This window comes from Elgaria multicarinata, chromosome 13 (genome assembly GCF_023053635.1).
Source record: "Elgaria multicarinata webbii isolate HBS135686 ecotype San Diego chromosome 13, rElgMul1.1.pri, whole genome shotgun sequence".
NCBI lineage: Eukaryota > Metazoa > Chordata > Lepidosauria > Squamata > Anguidae > Elgaria > Elgaria multicarinata.
In genome coordinates, this window is record NC_086183.1 from 32,451,568 (window position 1) to 32,472,136 (window position 20,569).

Genomic DNA, 20,569 nt, shown 5'->3' on the forward strand with positions numbered 1-20,569 from the left:
CTTAGCACCATCCCTTTCCCTCAACCATTAATATTGAGTGGTTTCTCAGCTTTTGTGCAATTTTCCCCCATTGTAGAAGATTGAAATAACTCTCCTAAGGTTTAGTTACTAGCAGTTCCAATCTAAATATACTGGATTGGCCCACATCCAGTTCATTACCCAACTCAGGTACTTATTCAGGACATCCACTGCCTCTCCTGGATTAGATGAAAAGGAGAGTATAATTGGGTGTTATCTGCATACTGATGATACTTCACCCCACATCTTCGAATAATCTCCACCAGCACTTTCATGTAGATGCATGGGTTTTAAAATTGATCCTTGTGGAGGCCTGTGACATGGAACAAAGCTGCAATCCCCTAGCACCACCTTCTGGAAATGGCCACCCAAGTTGTAATGGGACCACTGTAAAACTGTGCCCTCAACTCCCAGTTCAGACAATCCATCTGGAAGGATCCCATGATATTTATTTATTCAATGCATTTATAACCCACTTTTCAGAGTTGATACCCTCAAAGTAGGTTGCAAAATATAAAAGGGTTTAACACAAGCACCTAAATCTAGAAAAAAGTGCACTCTATAAGTTAGTGCCCAAGGGCCTCTACTTCCCTTGCTCGGCTTCGTTCATTTTCTTCTGCTGCCCCTTACGCCTGGAACGCTCTTCCAGAACATTTGAGAACTACAAGTTCAATCGCAGCTTTTAAAGCTCAACTAAAAACTTTTCTTTTTCCTAAAGCTTTTAAAACTTGATGTTGTGCGGACTTTATACTGTTAGTTTTACCCTACCCTGTGCCTGCTTACCCTACCCTGTGCCTGTTGGCATTCTCTTTCCCTCCTTATTGTTTTACTATGATTTTATTAGATTGTCAGCCTATGCGGCAGGGCCTTGCTATTTACTGTTTTACTCTGTACAGCACCATGTACATTGATGGTGCTATATAAATAAATAAATAATAATAATAATAATAACTTACAGAATCTTGAAAGATTTATCTGCTTGAAGGTAATTTTTTTCAGGGTTACAATGAAGCGAGCAACAAGAATGGCAATACTTAAGACAGCAGGGGGAAATGTGATTGTGGAGCAGGATTAATGAGAATGGAATAAAATAGAACTCAGCTGGTTATATGGCGATTAGATGTTGGGATACTTACCTTTATCACTTGCAATTTTCTTTCGTTTCTGATTTTAAAAGTTTTCTTGGTAGGAAGCCTGCTAACACAGTCTTATGTGTTTATAGTTTCATTCTCTGAAGTACTGCAGCCAAGTCCAAGTAGAAGAATAACGTGTACTGGGATGTCCCAAAGCCACAGTGCTTCATTAAGCTCACTTAAATGGTTTAGCAGATGCCCACTAAGCATATTTGTGACTAACGCTTTGGCTATTGGGCAGTATAAAAAAGCAATAAATAAATAATAAAATTTCAATGGTGAAGGTCAATATCCAAAAAGGTGTATTTCTTTAAAACATACTCAATATGGGTTGTTTACAAGACAGTTTGCCAAATCTTAGCTCTTGCTTTCCCTTGTTTAGCTGTATCATCAATTTGTTGCATGTGTCATTCTGCTGTTCTGTTGAATTAATTCTCCCACATCTTTTCTAGCGCTGGGACAACTCCCTGCTGCCCTTCTCAGGCACTTGTGTGTCACTTGGTTGATTTGTTTTGGTAGCCTCCAGCTCTTTTTCCAATACCAGCAGCCTCAGTCCTTTCCACACTGGCTTTTGGTGTGTTCTGTTGTGGCTGGCTTATTTGGGGGCACTTCCCAGGAGCTGAAACCAGCTAGTATTCGAGGCCCAATATGGAGGAGACATTAGCCAAAGATCTTCTCCAGACTTCACCTGGAAACAAATTAGTTTATATCAATTTATCAAAAAATATTTTTAGGCCATCTTTAAAGATAGAACCCCCTCAAGACAGCATTTCATCTTCTGTGTTTGCTGTTTGCTCTGCCTCGTGTGTCCTTGGGTACAATTCACTCCCACCATAGCCCATTACATGCAGGCTGGATATTGCACCATTGTCTTTGACTAGGAACTTGCAGAACTATCCCACAAACTCTTGCCGTGTCAGGATCCTATTTTTGAATTTGTTATCTGCATAACCCCCCTCCCATATGCAGCCTTTATATATGTGAAGTAGGTGCCCAAAGACTTTCTGCAGCAGGATTGGGGAATGAGCGCTAGATCATGGGTCTGGTTTGTTACAGCAGCAAGGACATGCCCTTTTGCACAGAAGGGCCACAGTGCACCTGTATTCTTGTGTCACCTGAACCAAATCTGTAGCATGCAAAAAGCTGTTCAATGCCTGAGCTTTATTGGCTGTAAATCTTTTCAATGTTAAGGCAAACTGTATAGAGACAGAAAGCCATAGCAAAATTATATTTCAGGATTGAGAATCCAGTTGCTTATGAGTTTTTCTTTTGTATATTTGAGAAAAAGCACCACTCTTCAGAACATTCCATTTGCAAAAACTCCACTGAATGAGGTTTGGGCTTGGTATAAAACCTTTGAGTTATAAATATACTCAACTAGGATAAACTCTTAAGGTGACCTTATATTCAGAGCAGCCTTGAATTTCTAGTGTGTGTCAGCTTCCCCTTTCCCACTTTTTTTTTTTTGTAGTATCACAAATACTTAATCTGGTGACTCAGCTATTTTTTCTGAAAACGACCTCTTAGCAAACTTGAATGCACTTAAGATCAAATGTTCCAGGTTTCTTTTTCTAGTTCAAGCGCACAATAGCAATTTCAAACTTACAGCAATCTTTTGTCTTCTGTAATTCATTCCAACTGAAGAACTAGTTAAACTGCATTATTCAGCCATCAAAGCAAAGGATAATTTATACTGGCTGCAGATTCAAAGTCCACATTCTCTGACAATAGGCGTGTTGTAACTATGAAGGCTAGCAATGTCATCTGGATGCCAATTTTTTTTCCTTTTCCAAATTTTAAAACCATAGTATCAGTTGTAATCTGAATCGTAATCTGAAAAACCCCTTCAGGATATTTAAACATGCTTAACGTGTTGTGATGTCAGTATGATAGATATAATTTTTTGGTTGCCTCTTAATTTAAGATAACTTCTGCTTTAGTACTTAAATCTTGGTTGATATATAACAATATTCCATACTTAGAACTTACACTTTTAAATCATGGTGATTCTTTTAGACTGAGCTTATCTGCTTGGGGAGATATAATCTTCCTGATGAAAGGGAACATCGGACTATTGTTGACCTTAAAACAAAAAGCAAAAATAACTTTGGTTTGATGCATTCTGATTGACAATACGTGTACATAAAAAACTAAATATTTTTGAAGGGAGGGAGAATAAGGTTATATGGTTGTAGCAGTAGTTCAGTTGTTTCTGCCACTCTTGGCTGTGCATTGGATGGACTTGCTTTTCTTGCTGTTCGCATCGTGCCAGGATGGAGCTTCTCTTTCTCATTCTCCTTGTTGATCCTGCAGTATTTTAATTGTGTCTTGTAGCCAGGTGGAAAAGGGAGTTTATAGTTTGCAGATGTAAAGTTGACATGTGGCTAGTGCCCGCAGATCTCATGATGTGGCAGTTAATTGGTAGTCAGGAATATTTCTCATCCATTGTGATTAGCACTTGGTTAGTAACCACTGCCTGATAAACTATATAAAGCAGACACAGATGGTTGTTTAAAACTTTATTGGCATAACCTCTTACCTGGTGAAAAAGGATCATTCTGTTTTTGTAAACTAGCTTATCTGGTCAGTTTGTCTTACAAATTTGTTGTTTCAGGAAATCTGGAAATAGTCTTGCCTCATCTTCTTGTATGCATCCTCTATCTAGGGCACTTGAAAATCACCCTAAACAAGATAAGAGTTACCTAGATATACTGATATCACAATCCTGAGTCATGTGCAACTTCTCCCTGAAGGAAGCATTTGTAGCACTTTGGGAATATTGCCAGCTGAATTTTCCAGCAGACAGCAATCTCAAAGATCCAAGTGTTGCTAACCCCAAATTGTCACTGTGGAAAGTATTATTAAAGTATTCTTAAACTATAAAATTGATCGCATTTCTGTTCATAAATGAAATAATAAAACCCAATATTCTTACATGATTAATCAGCCACTCTGGTCCAGTAGGGTGTTAGATTTGTATCTGAGAGGCTTAGGTTTAAATTCCTCATTTTTTAGGAGGCCTTCGTCAAAAATCAGTATGCTTAAATCACCTTAAAATCACTAGCATATGGGCATGACCATCTTTATTGATTAATTACAAGTCAAACAAGACCAAATATTAAAGCAGCCTGCATGTTTATTTATTATTTATTAATTAATTACATTTCTATACCGCCCAATAGCCGGAGCTCTCTGGGCAGTTCACAAAAATTAAAAACATTCAAAGTATAAAACAACAGTATAAAACCATAATATAAAATACAATATAAAGCTCAACCAGATAAAAACAGCAGCAATGCAAAATTTAAAATTTAAAACACCAAGTTAAAATTTATTTATAGACTGTTAAAATGCTGGGAGAATAAAAAGGTCTTCACCTGGCATCTAAAAGCATATAATGTAGGTGCCAAGCAAACCTCTTTAGGGAGCTCATTCCACAGCTGGGGTGCCACAGCAGAGAAGGCCCTCCTCCTGGTAGCCACCTGCCTCACTTCCTTTGGCAGGGGCTTGCGGAGAAGCGAGCCCCTGCCAAAGGAATATGCTGAATATAGTTGAATATGCTATTTATTTATTTATTTATATTCCATGGGTATTCAAGGCATACAAAACCTGGGTGTGCATATGGGGGATGTGGGTAAAACCCATAAAATGTGCTAGTGGCAAAATATATTCATTATAATATTGACTTTATTCACAATTACGTTAATTTATGTTCCTAAGGTTGTCAGTCTGCTTTGGAGACTGCCTTTGACAAGTGCAATGACTGTGCAGACATTGGACTCTGGTTTACAATTAAAATTTTCAATAACATTTCCTAATAACATGAACACATTCAAATAACAGAGTGATGGTCCTGCAAGGACTTACTGGCTTTACTTAGCATGTTAAGTGAAGAGGAATATCAGTAGACATGCATTTTGTGAATGGCAATCAGAATGCTAAAGGTTATGTTATTTTTCTGTCTGGGCTCCTGTTGCTCCAACAGCCCCCCCAGGTGAACACTCACCAGGTACAGTATTTCCCATCTTGATGTGAGGGAAAGCTGCACTTGTCAATATCTGTCTGTCAAAAGGTTACTGGGACTCTTGCCAGGAAAAGGTGACCATAGCTCAGCAAAGGAAAGAAACTATTAGGGTGTAATCTCATACCCTGCTCCTCTCACTTGAGCTTTTCTTACTCTTCTCCCACTTCTGTTCTGTTCACTAGTGGCACTCCTTATATCCCCCATGGGCTGTGTTTCCCTCCCACCACAGAACGAGAAGGTAGCTACAAGAGAGAAACATTATTTGCATAGTGGAATACTAATACAGCTCGTTTTACTTACCTCCAATTCAGCCTCTGTAAAATTGTCCCTCTATTAAAACAGGGCTGCATTGTGGTGTTTGTGGACAGGGCTTTCTCCTTCTTGCTTCCCAGTATGTAAGGGTGGTGGGGTGGGTGGAGGGAGGGAGGAACAGAGAACACGTGGTCTGTGAGCTTCCTTTTTCTTTTCCGGTTCAAAGCAAGAAGAGGAGCTGATCTGCCAAATGGGACAGTGACTGGGTTCACACAACATGACAACCCACAATCAAGGTTGAGTACAAGTTGAGTGTGGGTTGTTGAACCACAGGTTGTTCTGTTGTAAGAACCCGGCCATGCTAATAAACCATAGTTTGTTAATTACGAACAATCCACAAAGAGAACCAGTGGTTTGTTGTTAGGTTGTGAACTGTGAGTTGTTCATAGTTAATAAACCTTGAGTGTGGGTTGTTGTATTGTGTGAACCCAGCTACTACCTTGTAGTGTTTCCTGACAAGGCTTTTATTGTGGAATGGCCACATTCATGGAATTTTACAAGGGGTCCAGGTGATATAGCCTTCAATTTGTAGTCTTCCTGTGGTTCCCTCTGCTGCTTCCATATTTTTCCTTAATAAAAAAAAACCTTTTAAGGAAGAAAAGATAGATTAGCAGCACATTACTTTTGATTGTTAGCTCTAGGAGCCCCCAGTCTGGAAGTATCCCTGGAGGTTTCCTGCAAGATAAAGAAGGGTCTTATTAGCTTTGTGTTGCAAAGGAACACAACACTCATGTTTGCTACTATTAACAGTGGGATGTTTCCTTTTCCAGAAAGGTGGTGAGGTGGTGAAGCTATCTGTGGAACTAACTACCCACCCCCGTTGTGTGCTGCCTTCAGAGCCCATCCATCCTTTACCCATTTCTAAATATGACACAAGAGCTGTTGCTTGCTTGCTTCCTCTGAGAGATACCCAGCTCCATAGAAAGTTTTCAGAACACCACCTTGAAGTCAGCTTGAAGGGGCTGTTCCCTTTTCCTTTTGAATCTGTCTTAGTAATACATATAAAGCCTAACATGATCTTATGTTTGTGCTAAAGATCGTCTAACTGTACTTGTGCTATAATTTCACAAACATCCTAAGACTATTTCTTTTTCCTTTTCTCTAGGGGGAAATGCTGTCTATCCAGTTGTGAGGACCAGTGACATTTGAGCTGCCGCCGGTGCACGCAGCATGGGAACAACCATCTTCTCTGCTCTGGCGATCATTCACCTGGATTGCTAATAGTCACCCAATCATTTTTGAGATTGTATGGAAGTACAGCAGACACTAATACCCTACGAAGCAGCCAAGTGTAACAGGATGTTTGGACGATGATGATGGCAAGGAAGCAAGATGTTCGCATTCCCACCTACAACATCAGTGTGGTGGGGTTGTCTGGGACAGAAAAAGAGAAGGGGCAGTGTGGCATTGGGAAATCCTGCCTGTGCAATCGGTTTGTACGGCCCAGGGCAGATGACTTCCATTTGGACCACACTTCAGTTCTCAGCACCAGTGACTTTGGAGGACGAGTTGTTAACAATGACCACTTCTTGTACTGGGGGGAAGTTGTGCGTTCTTTGGAGGACTGTGTGGAATGTAAAATGCATATTGTGGAACAGACTGAATTTATTGATGATCAAACTTTCCAGCCTCACCGCAGCACAGCCCTGCAGCCCTACATCAAAAGGGCTGCTGCAACTAAACTTGCATCAGCTGAAAAGCTCATGTACTTTTGCACTGATCAGCTTGGGCTGGAGCAGGACTTTGAACAGAAGCAGATGCCGGATGGGAAGCTCCTGATAGATGGCTTTCTTCTCTGCATTGATGTCAGCAGGGGTATGAACAGGAACTTTGACGATCAGCTCAAGTTTGTTTCAAACCTGTACAATCAACTCACAAAAACGAAAAAGCCCACTGTGGTAGTTCTGACAAAGTGTGATGAAGGCGTGGAGCGGTACATTAGAGATGCGCACACTTTTGCCTTAAGCAAAAAGAACCTCCAGGTGGTTGAGACGTCTGCCAGATCCAATGTGAATGTTGACTTGGCTTTCAGCACTTTAGTGCAGCTGATCGACAAAAGCAGGGGCAAGACTAAAATTATCCCTTACTTTGAGGCTTTGAAGCATCAGAGCCAACAGATTGCTGCTGCAAAAGATAAATACGAGTGGCTGGTGAGCCGCATTGTCAAAAATCACAATGAGACTTGGTTGAATGTCTCACGGAAGATGCAGTCCTCTCCAGAGTATCAGGATTATGTGTATCTGGAAGGGACACAGAAAGCCAAGAAGCTCTTCCTGCAGCACATTCATCGCCTCAGGCAAGAGCATATAGAGCGCAGGAGGAAGATGTATCTTGCTGCTTTGCCCCTTGCTTTTGATGCCCTCATTCCAGACCTTGATGACATAAATCACTTGAGCTGCATAAAAGTGGAGAAACTGTTGGAGACTAAGCCAGACTTCTTAAAGTGGTTTGTTGTTCTTGAGGAGACTCCCTGGGATGCCACCAGCCATATCGACAACATGGAGAATGACCGCATTCCATTTGATCTGATGGAGACCCTGCCTGCACAGCAGCTCTATGAAGCTCATCTAGAAAAGCTGAGGGATGAAAGGAAAAGGGCAGAAATGAGAAGGGCCTTCAAAGAGAATTTGGAGACTTCACCTTTCATAACACCAGGAAAACCTTGGGAAGAGGCTCGCAGTTTCATCATGAATGAGGATTTTTATATGTGGCTTGAAGAGTCTGTCTACATGGATATTTATAGCAGACATCAAAAGCAAATTATAGAAAAGGCTAAGGAGGAATTTCAAGAGCTGCTTCTAGAATATTCAGAGCTCTTCTATGAACTGGAGCTGGATGCCAAACCCAGCAAGGAGAAAATGGGTGTCATCCAGGATGTGCTGGGTGAAGAGCAAAGATTTAAAGCATTACAAAAGCTACAAGCTGAGCGAGATGCTCTGATCTTAAAACACATTCATTTTGTGTACCACCCAACAAAGGAAACCTGTCCCAGCTGTCCAGCTTGCATAGATGCTAAAATTGAGCACTTGATAAGTTCCAGGTTTATAAGGCCATCAGATCGCAATCAGAAAAACTTGCTTTCAGATTCCAATATAGATAGAATCAACCTAGTCATTCTTGGTAAAGATGGACTCGCACGTGAATTAGCAAATGAGATTCGAGCTCTTTGCACGAACGATGACAAGTATGTGATAGATGGGAAAATGTATGAACTCTCTTTGAGACCGATAGAGGGTAACGTCAGACTTCCTGTTAATTCTTTCCAGACACCAACATTTCAGCCACATGGTTGCCTCTGCCTTTATAACTCTAAGGAATCTCTGTCTTATGTTGTTGAAAGTATTGAAAAGAGTAGGGAGTCTACCCTTGGCCGAAGGGACAACCACTTAGTTCATCTTCCTTTGACGCTGATTCTAGTGAATAAGAGAGGAGATACCAGTGGTGAAACACTACATAGCTTAATACAGCAAGGACAGCAAATTGCCAGTAAGCTACAATGTGTGTTCCTTGATCCTGCTTCTACTGGCATTGGATATGGGCGTAATATTAATGAAAAGCAAATCAGTCAAGTTTTGAAAGCCTTGCTAGACTCGAAGCGCAACTTAAATCTTATGAGCTCAACAGCAAGTATTAAAGATCTGGCTGATATTGACTTGCGGATTGTTATGTGCTTGTTGTGTGGAGATCCTTTTAACGCAGATGATATTCTTCTACCTATTCTTCAGTCCCAAACCTGTAGGCCTTCCCATTGTGGAAGTAGCAATTCTGTGTTACTTGAATATCCCATAGGACCACACAAGAGGCGCATAGAACTCTCCTTGCTTTCATACCATTCCTCATTTAGCATTAGAAAAAGCTGGTTGGTCCATGGCTACATTTTGTTTTATTCGGCAAAACGTAAAGCATCTTTGGCTATGTTACGTGCCTTTCTTTGTGAAGTGCAGGATATTATTCCTGTTCAGATAGTGGCACTCACTGATGACTCAATAGATGTTCTAGACAATGATTTAAGTAGAGAACAGTTAACTGAAGGAGAGGAAATTGCCCAGGATATAGAAGGAAAGTTTGCAACCATCCCTTGTAGTCAGCCTCGACATAAACTAGAGATTTTTCATCTGTTTTTCAAAGACGTAGTCGAGAGAAAAAACATAATTGAGGCCACTCACATGTATGATAATGCTGCTGAAGCCTGCAGTACTACAGAAGAAGTGTTCAATTCTCCCCGGGCTGGCTCACCTCTTTGCAATTCCAATCTTCAGGATTCAGAAGAAGATATTGAGCCTCCAACCTACAGCCCTTTCAGAGAGGACACGTCCATACCCACTTTGTCCAAAGATCTTTCTAAACTTTCCATGGAACTGGAGGGGAATGATGGTCTTTCTGTCTTTTCTGTTATGAGCACTTTTGAAAGCAAGTTGAACAACAAAGTACCTCCGCCAGTGAAACCAAAGCCCCCTGTCCATTTTGATATCACAAAGGGGGATCTCTCTTATTTGGATCAAGGGCATAGGGATGGACAGAGGAAGTCTGTGACTTCTAGTAGCTGGCCACCTACAGATGGCTTTGACCCTTCAGATTATGCAGAACCCATGGATGCAGTAGTAAAACCAAGAAATGAGGAAGAAAATATCTACTCTGTGCCTCATGACAGCACCCAAGGCAAAATAATTACCATTCGTAACATAAACAAAACTCAGTCTAATGGCAGCGGCAATGGGTCGGACAGTGAAATGGACACAAGCTCCCTAGAACGTGGTCGAAAGGTTTCCATTATTAGTAAACCAGTGTTGTATCGGACAAGATGCACAAGACTTGGGAGATTTGCCAGTTTCAGGACCAGTTTCAGTGTAGGGAGTGATGATGAACTGGGGCCTATTAGGAAGAAAGAAGAAGACCAGACGTCCCAAGGATATAAGGGAGATAATGCTGTAATTCCATATGAAACTACTGATGAAGATCCAAGGAAAAGGAATATCTTGCGTAGCTTAAGGAGGACAACCAAGGTAATATTTATTACTTTAGATGTATTTTTAATTGCATGTTCTATAGTTTGGCAGCTTTTTACCTCCAATCCAGATTAATACTGCTTTGGAAATTGGATATCTATGTGGGGTTGGGGTGGGTGGGAGACAGATTGGTCTCAAGGAATCTCTGCATATCCCAAGAACATTCATTATGCAACTATGCAGTTTTGAGTCCATAAGAAATCTGGTTGTTTGCCCCACATCTTCCATGAAAAGTAAAAGTAGGTATGGACATATTTTTTTGTACAGTGAAGTGCATGTGTTTTAGGAAAGTTTTGGATACAATGACTTGACCAGTGCCTGAATTCCTTAACCCAGGAATTGGCAGGGGAGCATGGATGCACTGTCTCTCACCCTCTCACTACTTCCACTTTCCATTAACACTTAGTTCCTGGATTGTTTTGTGACATCTGAACTCAGAAACTCTGGGTTATTTTGTAAACAAACCATGAACAACTCAGAGTTCCGGGTTTGGACATCATGAAATAACCAGGAATGGGGGGTGGGTGGGGGTAAACTATTATGTGTTGTTAATTGAAAGTGGAAGCCAGAAGGTGGAACCAGCATGCTTGCTTGCTCACAAATAACCCATGGTTGGTTAACTATGGGTTGTTTGATCATCCAAACTTGCTCAGTGTGTGAGATATGGATGGTTATCTTTCTTTAACTGTTTAGCAGAGTCTCTATATGCAGTGCCAGTGCCAGACTATTTTGCGCCCTAGGCAAGGTGAGCTACTTTCTCACACACACACACACACACACACACACACACACACACACCAAATGCCAACTTTGATTTTTAAGAACTTATGTTCCCTGGAAAAAAATAGAAAGCACAAAACTTGAAACTGCTAAATTTATTTTAAAGTGCAAGAAATACATCATGCCAATTATAGCAAACAAATTGGAAAGGAACGTCTATGGGTCTAAAATGCATTATTTAATAGGAATATCACCCCCAAATCAGACCCCCCCAACTCACACGCATGCGCGCACACACACTCAGCATCACTCCCTCCAAACAAACACACGCATGAACACATGCATTCACTCAAAGACCCTATGCACCCCATACATCCTCTCTCTCTTCCGAGCGCGTTCCAGAAGTCTGAACGTGGAGCCGCCCCACCCCAGCGTCCCTGGCTTCGCTTCGGCTGAACAGGCCATCTCACAGCCAACGCGCGTGAGTGCTGCGCTGTGCCCTGCGCCCCTCTTAGCTTGGTGCTCTAGGCAGCCGCCTGATTGGCCTCTATGGTAGCACCGGCCCCGTCTATATGAGCACTCATTAGAATCAGAAGGGTGTCAACAAACTTTTTCTAGAGTTTGCTGGGAAAACTAAAGTAAATGTAGCATTTTCACTCTTGCCTTCATATTATTGCACCTATTTTGAGATGACTGCTCCTGGTAAACTTCTCCGATCAAGATAAAAGATCTAATGTGTCTGCTTAAGAATTATGTGAATTGTGTTAATGCAAGTCTATGTATTTCCCCCCTAAGATTCCATGTTTCTTTTTTCAAGTCCAGCTTCTTTTTTTTTTTTTTTTTTTTTTTTTTTTTAATAATTTTTATTCATTTTCAACACTATATAAACATAAATGAACATTTCCAAAATATAATTGAAACAAACACAATAAGAAAAAGAAATACATCAAATATCTGCTTCATACATATTGAATAATTGTTGAGTACAAATATCAAAAACTATTACATATGCCTTATCACACTACAACATTTTCATTCTTAACATAAAAGTGCACCCCCCACCTCGGGATCATTCTTGAGTCCAAAATCTAATCGTTTCTTCTGATGGTGGTTTCCCATTTCCCTTAGTAAACACGAACACTAGGAACTGTTTCCAAATTCCTTCGAACTCATTTATTTTAGTTACGCCTTTTCTCCACTTAATATTACATGTCAGTTTATCATTAATGGCTATATCCCATACTACTTTATACCACTCCTCAATAGAATATTCCCCTTGGATCTTCCAGTTCCTAGCTATCATCAATCGTGCTGCAACCAACAAACTCGATATCAGCTCTATAGTTCCTTTTCCACACTTTATATCTTCAAATAGTGACAGCAATGCTATTTTTGGTGTTTGTTCTATTTTCATTCCCACTATTTCTTCAATTTCTGAGAACACCATCTTCCATAATCTTTGTACATATTTGCATTGCCACCACATATGTAAATACGTTCCTTTTTCCCCACATCCTCTCCAACAATTTGCTGAATGTTGATCACTTATCTTGTTCAATCTAACCGGGGTTAGGTACCACCTCCATAAAATTCAGCTTCTAAAAGCAAATTATGAACAAGAAGCAGCTGATGCCTTAAGCAGTAGTGAATACTAATGTTGTCTGGTATGCAATGTGAAGTTTGTGTTTATTTGGGAACTTCATTATTCTGAGATGGAATGACTTGCAAGATCCTATCTGAAATGTTCAAGAAAATGCAGCCTTGTAAATAGATTATTTGGAGAGAGCTGTTTTTCACAAGTTTTAAGACAACCCTCTTCATTTCAAACTTAGCTTTCACTGAATTATTTTCTTAACCTGGGCTTTTGAAGAGATTTTTTTTCTCATTGCAACACAAAAAGCTACTGAACAGAAGTAGGTTCATTTCTTCCATGCAAAGACTTTTGTCTCTTTAAACAATGTCGTGACTGCTTTGCAAAACAGTGGTGATTTCATACTTGCAGCAGCTGTCCCCTTGCCAGCAGGGTATACTTCTCTTCATTGGCATTAGAGCCCTGTTCCTGGAAAAGAGAAAAACACAAAGGCAGGCTGGACTGGTAAAACACTTTTTTTGAGAAAGCTTGAATAATGGCTCAGAGCTTTCTTTTTCTAGTTTAAAAAAATCTATTATATTTTGCTTCAAAAATCTGTTATGGCTTAATACAGTCAAAGCTGAAAGAAAAAGCTAGAAGCCTATTTTTAGAGAACCATACTCAGTCATGAATTCCACAATGGTTTCTTGGATCTCCCAGTAGGAAAACAACTCTTGATTAGAAAGTGTGTGAATATCATTAACTCTTACCTTCCAGTGTGGGACAGTGAAACCTGTGTGGGCCACGTTTGTATTATGGCACCTGTTTGAACTGCTAGTGAAGGAAAGAGAGTAGAGTTGGAAGTGTAGGGCAGGAGGAGCTGGTCAATCCTCTAAGCAATTTCAAGACATATAGAAGCGGTTTATAGAAATGTTAGCTTACCATCAGAAAACGACCAAAAGCTATGATTGGAATGCTTTCAGGGAGGAGGAGGAAATCCTTAAGGGGCTGAGAGGAGGGGAAGGTGCTAAACTGCTATATAATCAGCAGAGGGAGCACAAGTTAAGTACAGACGCAATTAATAAAACCTAAAGCTGATGCAAGAACAGTTAAGTAAATTGAAAGCTTTTGTTAATTTCAGGCTCCGTTGAAAGTGTACGAGAGCATCTTAAATAATGGGGAAAAGACAAAATAGTGGAAAAGCTGTATTGTTATGGAATAAATCACAGAGTGGAATAGGAATACTTGGTGGCATCCCACTTTTAAAAATAGTTACCTATTAAAGAGTTAGCAGCATTAATATTCTCTGAGCTTTTATGTAGCAATAGTTAGCTTTGTGGGCCTTCAAAGTAAAGGGTATCTTTTGCTTTCGTTATTCTTAGTGCTGTGCTTAGTCTTTCATGTCTGATGCTCTGAAACAGCCTTTTAGTTCTAGGAGCAGTACCTACACGTCAGTCTTATCAGGCAAGCCCAGTACAAATGCTCCCTTGACCACCCTCGGTGGCTTGGATCTTCAGCAGCAATGCCCACCAACTCTGCAGGTCCACCAGTAATAACTACAGGCACGTTTAATGTTAAGGTCAAGGATGAAATGAGATTGGGCAGGCATGGTTTTTAAAAGAATAGCTACTGTCTCTCTTAATGTGGATAAAACTGGGCTTGCACTGAAGTGATGTGTCAGGATTGTTACAGCATTCCCCCCCCCCCCAAATAATTCTCTACCCCACTCAGTACTTAACTTATAAAATAAGAGGTGTTGGGGTTAAAGTATGTTCCTTCTAACCTAGAAGTTCTTATAATCAAGATGTGTTCAGGCTGGATATGGACTCTATGTGGTGATAGAAAGGTACCTCTACACGTGCTTAGGGTCATCAGTCATTCAATGGATGAAGTGTCTACATTAGCTTCTTTTTATATAACATTATTATTATTATTATTATTATTAATAGAGAAGTCTATTACCTCTGATTGTGCTGATATTTCTTTTAAGCCCAGTAATTAAAGACGTCTCATTGAATAGATGACATGCTGAAATAGGGGTTAGGTAAAAATTTTGGCTTCAAAGAGCAAACTGGTAAGATCAGGTTCAAAATTCTGCAAATTATTTTTCTGACATCTCTCATCAGATAGTGTAGCTTGCTTCAGGCCAGATGATGGTCTTTGTATTCTTCAAATACTTAAAAGGTTGTCACACAGAGGAGGGCCAGGATCTCTTCTCGATCCTCCCAGAGTGCAGGACACGGAATAACGGGCTCAAGTGACAGGAAGCCAGATTCTGGCTGGACATCAGGAAGAATTTCCTGACTGTTAGAGCAGGACAATGGAACCAGTTACTTAGGGAGGTGGTGGGTTCTCCCACACTAGAGGCCTTCAAGAGGCAGCTGGACAACCATCTGTCAGGGATGCTTTAGGGTGGATTCCTGCATTGAGCAGGAGGTTGGTCTCGATGGCCTTGTAGGCCCCTTCCAACTCTGCTATTCTATGATTCTATGATTCTACTTTTTTCAGTGGGATGGGAGGACAGCTTTCTTTCCTGAAATCCTAGCTTGTTTCATGGACAACGGGGTATACATGGTCACTAAATTCAAGGAAGGGAAGTGGTGTTAGAGATGACAGAGTGGTCTCTGAATTGCAAGTGGTTTGTTTTCTGACATCTTAATTTTTCCTCAAGTTTTGTACACATTTCATTGATGTGTTGCCTGCTTTATAGCTTAGCCATAGTCTGTTGATACCTTCTCTCTCCCCAGTCCCTAGTGGAAAGTGCATTATAAAATGTGCATGCACTTTGTTCCATAGGTAAAACAGGCTTTGAGAGCACTTTTTCTTTTACATGCATGCACACAGCTCCCCAGAATCGCTGTCTGTGCCAGCACTAGACAGTATTATAATCTTAATATGACCCATTCAACCTGGATACAGGCTTAAACTCTCCATTGCCTGCAACTTCATCAGTCCAATTCTCAGATCCCTGTATCATGGTTTTCTATTTGCTTCTGTCACATTGACTTTTTTTCATGATAAATCTGCCCCTTTTTATTTGCATTCCCAGACTGCAATTAAATAGCTGATTCAGCGCAAGGTCTAAGCCAATTGTGAATAGAAACAGTGACTTAATTTTCTCTAGTTTTCTCACTTAAATGCAGCAGCAGAACCTTAAAAATGCATGTTAACTATGGACTATAAATTGCTTAACCTAATAACTTAATATGGATAATAGTTAAGAAAGCTACCAAATTTCACTGTTCCGAAATTAACTAATTGGTCTTGGTCGCACTTTGCCATTGGCACTCATTGATCGTCATGTTGGCAGCCTCATTAAAAACCAAGGATTGAATTGACTGCGAAAACCCTATCTGGATGCTAGACAACATTAGAAGAGACCAGCTGGATCAGACCAAAGGCCTGTATTGTCCAGCATTCTGTTCCCACAGTAGGCAACCAGATGCCTATGGGAAATCCATGAGCAGGACAAAAAGCATACTTAAAGAAGTGGAAGTTAATAATTTGGAAATAACTGAAGAACCAAACCCGTTTCATTAACTTGTAGATGAAAAATTAGCTAAGAACATATCTATATCATAAAATTGGTAGTTATTTGCCTTCTTCCTGTACATCTTGCTGCTGTTGTCAATGGTTTCTGCTATTGGAACGTGTAAAATTAAGAATCTTCCTTCTTTCAAATAGAAATCAGGGTGGATTTGATTTAAATCAATTTGATTAAAATCACAATTTAAATCACTACTCAGAAAGAATCGATTTAATCATGTAATCCCCCCCCCCCTAAAAGTGCACTCTTCCTTGCTATGTTTTACACAACTCAGAGTTACCAAAGACTCATTCTTGCTGGTATGATCTTAATATTTACAACCAGATGAAGGTTTCATTTTTAGAATAGCAACTTTTCAGATTAGTTTTACAGTTATATAAAAAAAAATACTGATATTAGAAACTCATCATAGATAGATAATTATGAAATTATTGCAAGGTGAACTATCTCCAGTTTAATAGGTTAATCATTCATATTTGGACAACTTTTCTGCTGTACTTTATTGGAAGGAGAAAAATAATCTTACAGAAACCTCTGGAAGAGCATGACATTGTGAATGGATTAATGGAATTCATTTACCAAAAAATTTAAACAATCTCATTCTACATAATTAAAAACTAATCCTTATTTCATGATGAATAACCTTTGGACTATAATGTATCTTAAATAGAAAACTATCTTTAGATAGATTTTTCCTCAAAAAGCATTTTATTAAAAAAATCCAATTTAAATTTTAAAAAATCCAATTTTTTGATTTTTTTAAAAACGGTTTTTATCCACCCTGATAGAAATGTCTCCTAGATTCATTGGAACTGTTTTATTCTAATACAGCCTTCTTAACTACTTGCCTGGTCACTTATAGGTGATAAGGAATGAGCAAGCTGGCAGAGGAAGAGCACATTGCTCTGTCCCTCCTCGCTTGACTTCATTCATGGCTGCAGAAGAAGGCAAGCCCCTTTCACTTCTGCCAGCACAGAAATCGAATTGGCTTGCAGACAATTTATTTATTTATTTATTTATGTGCGAACTACAATGACTACTAAAAGCTCCAGAGGAATATGTTAGTGTGAATACAGCTTCTGTAATATCTTGCATTTTTCTAAATGTATGCCTTAACATTAGGCTGTGTGTTCAGCATAGAATATAAAAAAAGTAATTTAATACAAATATGCCTTTGAAAAAGAGGTCAGATCATAATGTCAGGATACAAGGGGTTAGAGAATGAGAACACCTGATAAAAGCCAGTAATATCCAAGTTTCTTTACTTCTTCTGAAAGCCACAACTACCTTAGCAAAAATCTACTTAAGCTGGGCTGAATAACACAGGGGCTCCAAAATGTAAGGAATAATATACTGAACTGCAGTATTTATTAATTCATTTGATTTGTACCACGCCTGTCTGCCAAACAAGGCACTCAAGGAGGTTATATACAGGATAGCCATAGACACAGCAGGCCAAAACAAGAGACATGTTATATTTAAAGGCAAGCCTCCAAATTAATTGTTGGGAAAATAATTTTGCAGATGATGGCATCTCTGGACTTAAATTCTTTCATATGACACAAAATACTCAGTAATTCACTCAGACAAGGGGATGGGGCTTAGTTGCCACATTGGCTATTTAAGCCACAGCACACTGTGGCGTATTTGAACCCATTCTGATTATTCAATGCTCTGCCATGGCTTGCCATGTTGTGGAAACCTGGGGACCATGGGTTATGCAAGGGTTAGACAGCCACTGCATAACCCATAGGCTATTGTTATTTAACTCTCGCATAACCCATAGCCCCCAGGTTAGCATGCCACAACCAACCAGGAACACACCACAACCTACCATGGCTTAAATCCCACCCAGAATGCACCACAGCCCACCGTGGCTTAATTAAACTATGGCGGGCTGTTCAATCATGCAAACCAGCCCGGTGAGGCTAATAAGTCACTCATAGGTGTTACTTGTATGTTCAAGGGCAAATGGAAGCTATAACCCGATTTAATGGTATCGTTCTACATTATGCTATTTTCATTATTAGGACAGCCTTGCATATGAGACCAGAAAAGATACTAGCCTGAACAAAACATTAATAGCCTGCCAAGAGGCTATTATCAGGCTAGTTTAAGGGAGAGGGGGATGCTTCAGCCAAGTAGGATGGCACAGGAGGGATCCCTATGTTCTAATACATGGATTTAATATGTATTCTGCTCTACAAAAGAAAGATGTACCTCAATTTTTACCTCATTTTACCTATCTTTAATGATGATAACGTTTTAGCTAAATTATGGCATTGGGGCATGAGGAATGAAGATGTGAACAAAGCTTCAGTCACTGTGAAATAGCTAAATATTGTTTCTGTTTTGTTGATGGCAGTTTTTATAAAAGGGAGTTAATTATGCCTTGCAAGAGCTTTGTAGGATTTTGATATAATTGCTTCATTAATAAGAAATGTAATATACACAGTAGAAAGGCTTCTGGGGGGCAAAAATCCTTTTCTTGAGAGGTTACTGGCAGAGGACCCTCAGATAGCCACAGAAGTTGTGATTTGTGTCAAATTACCAAGAATAACCTCACACACTTTTTAAAATTCCCAAGCCTCTCAGTCAGAACTGTCTTTCTGTTGCAAACTTCTTTTGGAGCAATTAAATAAACAACGGCATGGGAAATTCACCACCACCACCACCACTAACTTTGGTGGATACCTGTATCCTTGATAGCATGATGAATATGTTGTATATTCTTTTTACCCCATTATCCCCATCCTTTTCTTCATGGCCACATTCCAAATGAGTTTTTAACATATTTATAAATTATAAACAACATTCTCTGCAGTCTTTTTTTGCAAGCTTCTTAGTGCTAGGATGAGGTTCAAACACCTGCTGCTGTTATAGAAACTGTAAGCATGCAAGAGGAAGTGGGAGGTCTGTGTACCCTTTATAGTCAATGCAGGTATATTCTTACTGATAGTGTGTGGGTGTGAAGAGCAGTTCCTCCACCATGCTCCTCACTTATGCTTTCTGTAAACAACCTACGATAACCCAATTCATAGGTTGTGAGAGTGACATGCACACCTGGAGTGCTGGGTTGTTTAGGGGCTCAACATCCCAGTAATTAACCCAAGGTTTGTTAACCGCCCAGAGAGCTCCGGCTATTGGGCGGTATAGAAATGTAATAAATAAATAAATAAAATAAACGCCTGGATTGTTTAACTCCCAAACAGCCCAGTACTCAGAGTACCACAATTTGCTATTAGGTGTAAACTGGCCCACTATGTCAGATAGCCATAGTCCGTGCTTAAAATGGTACTAGTGATAGGTGAAATCTGTGACCTGGCATATGTTATTGTCCCTCTAGAACTTTGTGTGTGTGAGGCATAGAGAATTCCTGACATGTTTTTCTAGCTAGGAGTTAACTAGGCTAAAAGAAATGTAGGCATTGGAATGGTGTTACTTTTTCTTCATTGAGTGCCTGCTGCTGTTGTGTAACATTTTAATGGCTCCCTAATGACAGACACATGCCTGGCTGAGGGCAGTGGGCTGAACCACTCGACATCTGGCAAGCACCGCAGCAATGGCATTTCCAGCAGGAACCTGTGCTCTTAACCCTTTTGCTGACTGAAGCATTTGATAATGATAGGAACATGGGAAGCTGCCTTATACCATGTCAGACTATGTATCCTTCTACATCCAGTATTGTCTATTGACTGGCAGCAACTCTCCAGTTTCTCAAGCAGAAATCTTTCCCATAACCTCATGTCCCAGGTCCTTTTAACTGGAAACGCCAGAGATTGAACCTTGGGCTTCTGTATGTAAAGCATCTTCTCTACCACATAGCTGTGTCCTTTTCTGTTAACCACATCATATTGATATGTGATAGATGTTTTGACCTGTATGGCCTCATAGCAGAAAGCTGTATGGGCTCAGAGAGATTTTTAAAGTGGGAAAGGACAGTCTCATTTTTCCAAAGTTTGTTCTATTTAGTTACATTTGTTTCATGCTTTTCCTACTAGATTAAATTCCTTGGGGTGGGAATTTGGCGTACATACCATTTTTGCCCGTGTTGACTTTCTTCTTGGTCAAGGGTGAGGGTAGAGCAGGTCACAGCTGCATCTGGCGTTTTACAATGGCTCTGTGAGGTGTTCTAGCTTCTCATTCCTAGTTGGATGTGCTCTGTCATGCTCCCTAGGGCATTCTGGCCAGAGAAATGAGGCTGCAGCTGTCACATGTGTCCCAATTCCTTTTCATTCT

General features: G+C 40.0%; 1 protein-coding gene across 1 annotated transcript in view; it reads left to right on the forward strand.

Annotated features, from left to right (window-relative positions):
* The window catches only part of ARHGAP35 (Rho GTPase activating protein 35), a 72,134-nt gene that overhangs the window by 19,767 nt on the left and 31,798 nt on the right, over positions 1-20,569 (forward strand). Inside the window, exon 2 of the mRNA XM_063140563.1 lies at positions 6,593-10,490. Coding sequence (XP_062996633.1) covers positions 6,798-10,490 — 3,693 coding nt within the window. The 5' untranslated portion in view covers positions 6,593-6,797. The remainder of the gene's footprint in view (positions 1-6,592; positions 10,491-20,569) is intronic.